Here is a 13133-nt window from a genome sequence, read left to right on the forward strand (position 1 = left end):
TGACCGTGTGTGGGAGGGCATGCTGATTTCCAATTAAATAGAATGAGGCGTCTGGCCAGCAGAGATGTAAATGCTATTGCATCTGCTTGAGCAGATGACCCTGCCACCTCATCCGGGGCCACAACAAAAATAGCAATTTCTGGGCAAGGGTCAACTTCTCTATTGCAGATATATGAAAGTGTCTCAAAGATAGAAGACCAAAATTGTATCAACTTTGGGCATTTCCAAAACATATGAAGCAAGTTAGCTGGGGCCTGATTGCATCGAGGACAACTTGGATTTACATCCGGGTATATTTTTGCAAGTTTGCTCCTGGAGAGGTGGAGCCTGTGAAATGTTTTAAATTGAAGCAATCCGTGCCTTATGCATATAGAGGTTGAATGTATACTCATCACAGCCGATTGCCAAAATTCCTCTGAGAGCTCATAACCAAAATCCTTGTTCCAAGAGTTCCTGATGTGGTCAAGTGTTGGGGATGCGATCATCTGTATATCATAATAAAGTCTACTCACCACTCCCTTGTGACTTGCATACCTTTCTAACCATTCAACTATGACACTTTTATGTGGGAGTAATGGGAAAGAGGGAAATTTCTTACGAACAAAATCTCGAATCTGCAAATATCGAAAGAAATGTGATCTGGGGATGTTATATTCTCCAACTAACTGTTCAAAGGACATAAACACCCCATCTTTAAATAGGTCCTTTATCTGCCTCAAGCCCTTGTTGACCCAGAGCTTAAATGATGAATCTATAAGTGAGGGGGAAAGAGTACATTGGCTGAGATTGGAAGAGATGGCAAAGTTTGTCGGAGTTTAAAAGTGGATCTAAATTGGGACCAGATTTTAAGGAGACCACACACTAGAGGGTTATTAGTTTGGTACTTTTTACTAAGAGGCAGTGGAGCACAAACTAAAGATGATAAGGACACCGGATACGCAGACCTTTGTTCCATCTCCACCCAAACTGGTCTATCACTATCGGAGATATCGGAGACCCAATATATTATTTTATGAATATTAGCTGCCCAGTAGTATTGTATAAAATTTGGAAGTGCTAGGCCTCCATCTTCCTTCCATCTTTCCAGAAATGCCTTTCTTATCCGAGGGATAGTTTTATTCCAAATAAAGGCAGAAATATACTTATCTAGTTCTCGGAAAAAAGACTTGGGGATAAAAACTAGTATTGTTTGAAATAGGAATAAGAACCTAGGCAAAACAGTCATCTTGATTGAGTTGATCCTGCCTGCTAATGATATAGGAAGTACTGACCAGCGATCTAAGTCTTGTTTAGCTTGCTCCAAAGCTGGTTTAAAATTATAGTCAAACAGATCCTTATATCTGCGTGTTACTGTCACTCCAAGATACTTAAAAGTGTCTTTGGTTATCTTTAATTGGTAGGCATCAAACGTCATCTTTTGGGCCTGATCGTTAATAGGAAAAAGCACACTCTTAGTAAGGTTAATTTTGTAGCCCGAGATCTTACCAAATTTTGATATAATTCCTAGTGCTGTAGGGACGGAGACATCAGCGTTGGCCAAATAGAGCATAAGGTCGTCCGCATACAGGGATAGTTTGTGTGTTTGGCCTCCCCTGTCTATACCCATGACTTCATTTGAGCCTCTTAGGGCCACTGCTAGTGGTTCCAGGGCCAGATTGAACAAAATAGGGCTTAATGGGCATCCCTGCCTTGTACCCCTGTAAATATGGAAATATTGAGAAATATAGTTATTTGTGCGGACCGAGGCCTGGGGTGTAGTATATAATATTTTTATCCAGGAACAAAAATTAGGGCCAAATCCAAACCTTTCTAAAGTTGTGAAGAGGTATTTATACTCCGATCAAAAGCTTTGTGTGCATCCAAAGATAGGAGAACCTCATGCATTACTGATTCCAATCTGTTAGCTAAAACTTTGGTTAGGATCTTATAATCACAACAGAGCAGGCTCACCGGTCGATATGACTCACATTTTAAAGGGTCTTTTCCTTTTTTAAGAATGACTGAGATTGTGGCCTGAGTCATTGTAGGTGGCAAAGATTTTCGCTCTAGTGCTTCCGTATATACCTCTTGTAACAGGGGGGCTAATTCAGTTGAGAATTAAAAAAAAACTCAATTGGGAAGCCGTCCGGTCCAGGGGCTTTCCCGGTCTTCATCTTTTTAATGGCCTGATCGATGTCCTCTATTGATATGTCGTAATCGAGATGTTCTTTATCTTGTGATTCTATGGTTGGAATTTCAAGGTTATCAAAAAATGCAGCCAACTGTATCTCATCACAATTTTCAGATGTGTACAGGTCTTCGTAGAATTTCTTAAATTGATTATTAATGCCTAACTGGTCTGTAATTATCCCTTCAGGTGCGCCAATCTCTGATATAAGACCCGACTGTGCAGACTGCCTTAACTGATGGCAAAGCAATTTACCAGCCCGCTCCCCACACTCATAAAATTCTTGACGAGATCTGAGATATAGATCTTCAGCTTCACCAGTGGAAAGAATGTCAAACTCTGTTAATAATGCCACTCTTTCCCTATACAAGTCAGCAGAGGGGGCTACTGAGTTTCTGCTATCTATATCATTAATCAAAGCTGTCAGTTTTTTAAGACGTGCCTGCCGTAATTTGTTTGCGTTGGGGTTATACAATATAATCTGCCCACGTATATACGCTTTCATTGCTTCCCATAGGTTGCCATAACTAGTTTCAGGTGACTTATTCATTTCTAGGAAGAAATCGATCTGAGCTGAAATGAAGTTAACAAAGTCCTTTTCAGATAGAAGGCGTGGATTGAGTCGCCAGTTGTGGTGTGAAAATTCAATATTTGGAGAACTAAGTGTCATGGTCATTGGGCTATGATCAGAAATTGTGATGCCCTAGTAGGTGCTAGCCTTCAGAAGAGGGAGGAGCTTTCTGTCTAGCAAAAAATAGTCTATTCTAGAGTATGACTGGTGTGCAGCAGAGAAGAAAGAATATTGTCTAGATTTTTGATTTCTATATCTCCATGCATCTACCACTCCATACGCCTGAAGAAAGGTATTTATGATCTCGGCTGACTTACTTGGTGACCGGGTTGTGCTACTAGAGCGATCCAAAATAGGGTCTAAAACACAGTTTAGGTCACCCCCTAGAATCAGTTGATGAGTATTCAAATCAGGAAGCAAAGAAAAAAGGGTGCTAAAAAAAAACTGGAATTATCCCAATTAGGACCATAAACACACGCAAGAACCACTGGCAAATTAAGAAGACGTCCTTGAACAATAATATAGCGACCATCTTTATCAGATATGGCCTTAGATTGCACAAACTGTATCTCTACGAATAAGAATTGCTGTGCCCCGAAATTTAGCGTTTAGTCCAGAATGAAAAATTTGGAGGAAGCCCCCTCTCTTGAGTCGACTGTGGTCTTTATTGAGCAAGTGAGTTTTGGTTAGAAATGCTATGTCGGTTTTCAGTTTTGATAATTGTGAGAACACCTTGTTCCTTTTGACTGGATGATTAAGTCCTTTAACGTTCCAATTCGTTAATATCATAACTGTAGTATAAATTGGACACTGACAGGCCTCTGTCGGGTTGCGAAAAGAACACACCAAAAAATACCAAAAAAACACAAATATACACACACACATAATTCAAAAACCCACCCCGCTGGCCTCTCCCCAAATAAGAGGCTGCGTATCCCGCCCAACACATACTCGTAACCTTCAAAGCTTACCCTGTGAGACTGAGCCACACTGGAACTTTGTAAATAACAGAGTGAAGATAACGCAGCTAAACTCAACTTGTATATCACACTTGTCTAGGTCTATATAAGTGTACAGTCCAGAAACTGCTCTTTTCGGTCGATGACTCGGATATTTTTGCGCGATAACATGGATTATATTTAGTGCCACTCCTGGATTTGCCCATCTTATTAATGAAGGAGTGGAACAGCTCAAAAACAAAACTAAAAGTGTACAGAACTCAGGTACCTGTAACGTTGACTCCAGTTTAAACGCTGTTACGGGTGTAAATTAAATCTACGTGGGACTAATCCAACATATCGCTGTAATTCAGATGTAGTCCCTCATGAAACGCCCGCATAGTTACGGTTTGAGTTTACTGTGTAGCACTAAATGAATAATGGGATTAAATTGGGCATTATTCAAAAGTCTGTTCCTCAGAGACAGAAAAGTATATTTTCAGACACTAAAAAATATACCCCCTCCCCCCCCCCCCCCCCCACCAAAATGATATAGTTTCGCTCAGATCAGCTGTACTATTAATGAGGAGACAGACCGGACCAATCACGGAGCCGGTTCAGGTATTAAGTCCCGCCTCTCAGTAGAAACAGCCAATCAGCTTGCTGGTTTTGCGGCGCACGGAGCCCCTCCCTCGCTGTGAGATTAAGCAGCGGGATCGCGAGCAGCAGCAGCTGATTTTAAAACAGATCTGGATATACACGGTGATTAAAGGTAACGGTAGACTAACCACGTAAACTGTGATGATATGTTTCTGATAGCTGGTTTAAAATACACGTCTCTGAATCAAAACACAGATTAAACCCACTGTGATTAATAAACTGCAGCTGTGTTAGTGAGTTAACTTAACTTTGGAATTAGCTAGATTAGGAGTCAAGGTTAAAGAAAATAAATAAACGATATATGTAATGCTCAACTTGCCCTGTACCTGATCAGCTAATCACTATTTCATTTTCAAACTGTGTTTATTAATTTAGGATTACAGGACTTACTGTAAGCTATAATGAATGAAAATTCATTTAACTTTCTAGTTACCTAGAAGCCAGATGTAGTAGATAGCCAGTAGATAGCCTCTCTCTCTCTCTCTCTCTCTCTCTCTCTCTCATATTTTCACTATACATGTTGCTGTGATTGATAATTATTCTTTATCATTAAGTTCAGTTACAATTCTAGATAAAAGATAAAAATTACTGATTGACTCACTCATACAAATGCTCTCAGTCACACTGCTTTACTTATTTTTTTTTGGCATTCAGATGTATATTTTATTTAAAGCTATGTTTATTGATTGCACATATAAAAGGTACAATTAGCATTGAAAGCTTCAATTTCCTTTTTTAACTATTTTTTTTTACATATTTTCCATTTTGACATACAATGGTGTTATATCTGAAACTTATTTCTCGCATATTAATGTTGATGGGCCCCCTAGCTAAATTCGCCTTGAGCCCCCAAATTGCTAAGTCCGCCACTGCCTACATCTTAAAATTACATTTGGTCACATCTAAAACACATTTAAAATATTGGAATAAACGATCGGGTTTATCAAAATTGCAATATAAATTCCCCATTCAAATAAACATCTTAAAACTGTGAATTATTTTTATTTTATTCCAGCAATTATAATTTAATATAGTGTTACATATTTAAACAGGTCTCATATGAGCCATTTATAGAACTGTCACAAATTCCATTATATACATTTTTATATTATTTTTCTTTCCTCATTTTTGCAGTTGTGTACAGTTGAAACTAAGTCAATAAACAAAGCTCCAGGTTGACACGCATAACATGCTTAACAGTATACTTGATAACACAGAGGCAGTCCTCCTGCTGATGTAAAAGCTTTATTTCCTTTATTCATGACTGAAACTGATTGTTCGGGGGTGCTGAAGCACGATATAGGCACGCTATTGTATTATTCAACTATAACAATAGAGTATTAATAAGCATCAGGTTATAAATGTAGATAATTTATTATATAATAAGGCCCTCGCGTGAGGAAAACGCCAATATCGCGGTTGCGGCGGTTATGTCCCACATGCTGCAATTATTTTTTTTTCAATATTGCTGTACTGCGGTTATCCCGACAGCCCTACCTAAACACATTCTTTAACAGAATTCTGCCTTCAGGGTTTTCTGAAAAACAGTGAAGGTTAATGGAGACAAAAGGTGTTTGTTATCCTGTATGTTAATTAATTTTTCTGTACATTTTCCACCTCTGATAGTGTTCCACTTTTGCTACAATGGGTCTGGGGCGTTTGTATTGTGAGTTTATTCTTCCCATGCGGTGCACGTGGTGAAAGGTTATGGTGTTGGCTGTTTCAGGTGGGATTTAAGTTTGGAGATTATGAACTCCGTGACCAGTTTTTTCGGGTTTTCGGGTGTTTTATCGGGAAAAAAAAACAATATTGTCCCTCATACTGCGAGCTTGTAAGTCGAGTATTGTCCGTTTCATTTCCTTGTTTTCCTTAATGAACAGATGAGAGTTGGTTTGTGACGGTGTTTATATTGTGCTGTAGTGTTTTGTTTTATTTTGCCAGAGACACGACCTGATCCTGGTGAACTCCAGGCTTTCACGCAGCGCCTGGAACTCTTTATGCAGGATCTCCACTAGTGAGATCCTCGTATCCAGAGTAGCGAGCTTGGAGTCAATGGAGATGAGGATTTTTTTTCTTTTTTTTCTTCTCCTTTGTCCGAGCTCATGCTGCAGAAAAGGTGGTAGTACTCGAGTTCAGAGGTGGAAAAAGTACAGAAAATTTGTAATTGAGTAAAAGTACCTTTACTTTGCTAAAATTCTACTCAAGTAAAAGTAAAAGTACCCATCTAAAAATCTACTCGAGTAAAAGCAACAAAGTACTCAATTTTAAATGTACTTTGAGTAAAAGTTACTAGTTACTTTTAATTATTTGATGTAAAAAAATGACAAGTCATAAATTATGTATAGGTGACTATAAACCGTATTTTTATATTTTTACAGTTAATTATTATTGTTTTTAACTTGCCATTGCTATGCTGCTATTTACATGTTTTTTTAACATTCAAGCAGATTGTTTAATGTTCCCAATAAAAACTTAAGGAAATATCATTAAAAACATGAAAGCATACAAAAATGAATGTTGGCCAGCGCATGCGCTGTAACATGGAGGAGGAGGCCGGATGCAAATGCAAGTCATATTTATTTTTAGACATGACAAAAAAAGCAAACCAAAAACTGAGACAAAGAAAACACTTAAATTAAACACTTAAAGACTATAAAACAAAAGATAAACTAGGTCTTGAGAAGCAAGGAACAAAACACTATAAAGATAACAAACCAGAACTGTAGACCAAAATAGCAAACACACGGGACAAGGTCAAACAAAAAGCGCGACAGAGAACAATGGACCACATGAGGTATTTATACACAGGCACACACTAGGGACACCTGTGGAAGTAATGAGGGGGCGGAGTTACAAATGAGACACAAGGTGACAACACTAATGGCTTGGGCAGGGCTAGGGCGGGGCTAGGGCGGAGACAGAACAATAACAAAACAATGCCATGTGCTCAAAAAAGCACATGGCTGGAAACACAAGACAGGAAAACAGGGGGGCAGGAGCACAAGAGACCAAATGAGGGAGACAGACATGGGCTAAACTGTGACATGCGCAGTGTCGTAAAGAAGCACATATCGATGGGTTGCATAACTCGACTAATATTAGATTAATATTAAAGCTATCAAATTTATGGCATATTAATTTACAGAGTTATGCAGTAAACAAAACATAAAAGTAGTCAACAAAACCTTTTTTTTTATAACTTCTTAAGCTCCAAGCCTAATTTTCACTTGAAAATACATACCCACATTTTTAAGCTTTTTACAATAATATTAAATTATTCAGAGAATTTTTATTTTATCAATTAATATTACAAAATAACTGAAAACACTTAAAAATATACAATTGAACAAGAAAAAAAATATTTTTTTTATTTATATATTTAATATTAATATGTGTGTTTATATAAGTGTTTTACAGTTCTTTATTTAGCTACAAGGTGTTTACATTCACCATGTAAAATTATAAACTGCTTTCACCGGTTAGATATTAAAGTGATCTACTCCTGGGACATTTCCTTCTTTCTCCAAAGGACTGGAAACTTTATAAGAACAAAAACTACTCATTTTATAACTTATTTTGCAGTAAATAAGGTGTTTCTGTATTCTTTATATCTGCCCAGTAACAGTGTGGGGTTACAGACCCCGCCCCCGCTCTGTCTCCGCCTAACGCGGCACCTGATTGGCCGTCAGGGCTGATTCACGTCTTTCTTCAGAGAAGACTAGATTCTGCGTGCATTATGTAATGTGCATTAACAAGCTGTAAACCCAGCCAAACCTTTAAATAAAGCATTAATTCATTATTATTAGCACTACTTTGAGGATTACTGTAAAATGGACTGATGGATTTACTTAGATTTACTTATTTGGAGCGATTTTGAAGCAGCAGGGAAAGGTAAGCGCTGATGGGGCATATTGTGTGTGTGTGTGTGTGTGTGTGTGTGTGTGTGTGTGTATGTGTGTGTGTGTATATATATATTGAGCCTATAATTAAGTTATTCATAAACACAGCCAGATATTAATTATGATATTTTTCTGGCCCGCGGGTGGGCCAGGGCGCGTTAAGACGATAAAGTAAAAGCGTCAGTAGAGGGTTTTCCATCCACCAAGTTTTTGCGCATTTTGAAAATGCGCATGAAAAAAGCTGGATGGAAAAAGTCAAAAATTCGAAAAAAGCCCCAAATATCGCAAAACGATTTTTACGCTAGGAGGGGGTGGAAAAGTTAGAATATCGCATTGCCAAAATTCTGAAAAACTGGATGGAAAAGGGTTTTTCGCATAAAAAATGACGTATCAGAGCAAAAACAGAATCAAACCTCTCCATGCTTGTTTGGCGTCCTCTCCCACGTTATCGAAAGTTTATTCGCATAACTGTAGTGAATGGAAACACGGCTTAATTCACATTTTTTTCTGCCGAAATTTGGAAATTGTGCATTCTTTTTTCGAAAGGTTTGGATGGAAACCTGGCTAGTGTTGCCTACTAACAACGCTCTCTTAGCTCAGCTTGAAACTCACACGGAGCTAAAGGTGGGTAATCCAGGTCCAGAAAATAAAAATCCATTCCAGGGATTAGGTTGAACTACGTAGAGCCAGCCAGGCAGTAGGAGCGAAATCCTCGGATGGATTTTTACTTTTTGAACCTAGATTACCCCCCTCTACACCTAAACTCTTAAAATGAATAGCTCACACGCGCTCTCCAAACGAACTTACAACACTGAATCATAGCCTAGACCTAGCAAGCAAACCTCGGCATGTATTGGCATATACCAGCCACCGCAAACATACAAATTCACAATTCACCATCACTAGGATCAACATATAACTGTAGGAAACGTTCAGTTTACCTCAACATGCTGTTTCAGATTAGATGGTGAATTTCTGAAATCTCGTGGTGTTGAGCTGCTGCATCCGAAAAGAGTTTTTTTAATCCAACCATTCCGAAGCTCCTCGCTGCAGCTGGAGACGCATAATTCTTCCTACTAACTTTCTCACTGGCGCACTACTTGAGTTTAGCAGGACGTACAGGTCATGCGTTAAATACAGACCAATAGAGGGTCTGAATGCTATATGTTTATACTTGTTATCCAACCACAAGCTTTCCGGATGGCGCGATTTATCTGTGTTTTTTTTATGTTGCCGGAATGAAATGAGGCTATTTTATCCGTGCGCCGTATTTATTTATTTATTTCAGGCAGTTTTTTTTCCCAGCATTTTTTTTACTCTGTAACGAGGGAGTTTTCTAATGTAACGAAGTAGATTACTTGTGTCAAAATGTAGTTGAGTAAAAAAAATATATTACCTATTTTAAAAACTACTCTAAAAATTACAAATTACTCATAAAATCTACTTAATTACAGTAACGTGAGTAAATGTAATTCGTTACTTTCCACCTCTGCTCGAGTTATTGTAGCGCTTCCAGGTCGTTGTATTGTGTTTGTTTGTTGTTTATTTAAATAAAAAAGTATAGGTATTCTGAAGTTTCCGTTGTTTGTTTTGGTTAGACACTGTGGGCCGCCATCTTGCTGATTGCGTTACAGTGTCATCAGCCTGTCTCTAAATAATCTAATGTTATTAATCTCCTGTTGCATTATCCATCCTCTATTGAGCTTCAGTTGGCAGACAGATGGTCTTAAGGTTTCCTGCAAAATGTCTTGGTAAACTTTTAAATTAATTTTTCCGTTGATGACGGCAATCCGTCCAGACCCTGAGGCATAAAAGCAGCCCCAAACCATGATGCCCCCAAACCATGACTATTAGCGAGAGCAGCAACAGTGCTGAACTTTCTCCATTTGTAGACTGTCTGTCTTACCGTGGACACATGAACATCAAGGCTTTTAGAGATACTTTTTCAACACTTTCCAGCTTCATGCAAGCCAACAATTCTTGATCATAGGTCTTCTGAGAGCTCTTTTTTGCGAGGCATGATTCTAATCAGGCAAAGTTTCTTAACAACAGCAAATTCAAAACCGGTGTGAATTTTCATAGGGCAGGGCAGCTTTAACCAACACATCCAATGTCATCACATCCTGCCTCCAATTAGCTCTTAGAAATGTAATTAGCCTAGGAGTTCACATACTTTTTTCCCCCTCACTGTGAATGTTAATATGTGTTCAATAAAACCATGCAAACATATATTTTTTTGTGTGGTCTTAGTTTAAGCAGACTGTGTTTGTCTATTGTTGTGACTTAGATGAAGATCAGAAAACATTTAAACAAATGATGCAGAAATCCAAGTAATCCCAAAGGGTTCATATACTGTTTGTTGCAACTGTATCAACATTGTGGCTATATGAATTGCAACTATTGTGTTTTCATCTTATTTTAACTGAAGTGTACCAATTTTGTTCAAGTGTACATATTTAAGTTTCTTTACTTCACTGTAACTAAGAAAACGTCTCTTTGAATAAAACGTCTTACAGTTTCACTGTTAATCTCATGGACACATCTTCACAACCTATTTTTGAAACTTAAAAAAATATACTTCTCAATATTTAATATGATGGGAATGATCAGTAAATATTATAAACATTACAGCTGAAAAATGTAGGAGGAAAATATATATAAAATATATATATATTATATATATATATATATATATATATATATATATATATATATATACTTATATTTTTATTTAATTAAATGGTGATTTAAAATGATTACTTCTTTTATTTTGTATTATTTTTTTACTACTTTATTTCTTATTATTTCAAAATTATTATTAAATGTGTTCAATCCCTTTGATGTTATAAAGGCTCAGCAACATTGTAAATGAGGATCACCCTCAATGTTTTTTCCAAGTGAAAATAAAGGTTGATTGATTGATTGATTGATTGGATGATTGATTGCGATCACTTAATAGAATGAGCCCAACCATAACAAACCAACAAGATGTTAATTTCATCTTTAGTGAAGTGTTTTTATCTCTTACTTCCTGTGTTGGACATTCTTTCTTATCTAAGCAAGGACGTGATATTTCTATCACAAACTATGTGTGTAAAGGCTGGAGGTTGGAGTGATTGAGTGAGCGATTGGTTGATGGACCAAATTATTTTTTTGTGTACATGTTTTAGAAGTATTTTTTTAATAATAGGTTTTACCATTAATATTTTTTATCTATATAGTCATGTGTGTGTTTACAAATATTATATAATGCCTAAATATGTTATTTTATTATTATATTATTTCAAAATCTGTATAATGATATACACTTTTCTGAGTTTTTAAGGGATAATAGTGAATTATTTATATATACTTGGCAGAACTGAATCAATGTTTTTGTTTTGATTGAGGCGTTTCAGAGGAGGAATCAACAAAGACGTTCTTTGAACTTGTTTGTTAAGTTTTGGTTTGTAAAGCTCTTTGGGAAATACTCATAGAACTGGCTTGTTCTTCTCTCAGGTTCTGCACTAGTTAATTTGTTATTTACTAATAGTGATCACTTTTGGGAAACACACCCCTGATTGATATGTTTAGTTTTTCAACAAATCATCAATAAAAGGACAGACTTATCCATATTACAAAATATAAAACAGCACAGATTAAACTCTGAATAATGAAAATACTCACTCAACCTTCCTGGATGCTTTCACCACTGGTAGCAGCCTCAGAAAACATTCTTCTGACCTCTCAAATTTCCTCAGGTCAAACTCATCCAGCTCCTCTTCTGAATTCAGCATCACAAACGCCACAGCTGACCACTGATCAGGAGAGAGAGTAACTCCACTGAGATCACTGGAACCTTCTCTGTTCAGGTATTTCTGGACTTCCTGCACTAGAGAATGATCATTCAGTTCATTCAGACAGTGGAACAGACTGATAGTTTTCTCTGGAGAGGGATTCGTCCTGATCTTCTGCTTGATGTACTCCACTACTTCCTCTTTACTGTGAGAGATGTTCTTTGTCTGTATCAGAAGATCTCGTAAGAGAGTCTGGTTGGACTCCAGTGAGAGACCCAGAAGGAATCGGAGGAAAAGGTCCAGGTGTCCGTTCTCACACTGTAAGGCCTTGTCCACGGCTCTCTTCAGGAAGTCAGACATTGTTCCTTTTTTGGAGAAACCAAATCCACTTTGTTTCTGTTGCAGCACATTTCTGTTGTTGGAGATGAAGGACAGAAACGCATATAAAGCAGCCAGAAACTCCTGAACACTCAGATGCACAAAGCTGAAAACCTTCCCCAGGTGAAGTCCAGACTCCTGTCTGAAGATCTGGGTGCACACTCCTGAGTACACGGACACTTCTCTGACATCAATGCTGCACTTTCTCAGATCTTCCTCATAGAAGATCAGGTTTCCTTTCTCCAGCTGTTGGAAAGCCAGTTTTCCCAGATCCAGAATAATCTCTTTAGTCTGGTCAAGATCAACATCACTTTCTCTTTGGTACTTCTGGCTGCGGTGTTTGATCTGAAAGATAAGGAAGTGTGTGAACATTTGAGTCAGAGTCTTGGGGATCTCTCCTCCCTCTGCTTCACCCAACATCCTCTCTAGAACAGTGGCTGAGATCCAGCAGAAGACTGGGATGTGGCACATGATGTAGAGGCTTCTGGAGGACTTCATGTGTGTAATGATTCTTTCAGCAAGGCTCTGATCTCTGATCCTTTTCCTGAAGTATTCCTCTTTCTGAAGGTCACTGAACCCTCGTACCTCTGTTACCTGATCAATACAGTCAGGAGGGATCTGATTGGCTGCTGCTGGTCGAGTAGTTATCCATAGGAGAGCAGAGGGAAGCAGGTACCCCTGGATGAGGTTTGTCAGCAGCACATCCACTGAGGCTGACTGTGTTACATCAGATACTCTCTCATT

At 37.9% G+C, this 13133-nt stretch overlaps 2 protein-coding genes across 2 annotated transcripts in view; both read right to left on the reverse strand.

Moving 5' to 3' along the window:
* Positions 1 to 13133, reverse strand: part of LOC111189544 (NACHT, LRR and PYD domains-containing protein 3-like) — a 370388-nt gene that overhangs the window by 116467 nt on the left and 240788 nt on the right. The gene's annotated exons all lie outside the window — the stretch shown is intronic.
* LOC103033803 (protein NLRC3-like) overlaps positions 1 to 13133 on the reverse strand; it is a 188158-nt gene that overhangs the window by 11620 nt on the left and 163405 nt on the right. Inside the window, exon 6 of the mRNA XM_049472994.1 lies at positions 11902 to 12073. Within this exon, the coding sequence (XP_049328951.1) occupies positions 11902 to 12073 (172 nt within the window). The remainder of the gene's footprint in view (positions 1 to 11901; positions 12074 to 13133) is intronic.

The sequence above is a fragment of the Astyanax mexicanus genome, unplaced genomic scaffold, assembly GCF_023375975.1.
Source record: "Astyanax mexicanus isolate ESR-SI-001 unplaced genomic scaffold, AstMex3_surface scaffold_32, whole genome shotgun sequence".
Lineage (NCBI taxonomy): Eukaryota > Metazoa > Chordata > Actinopteri > Characiformes > Acestrorhamphidae > Astyanax > Astyanax mexicanus.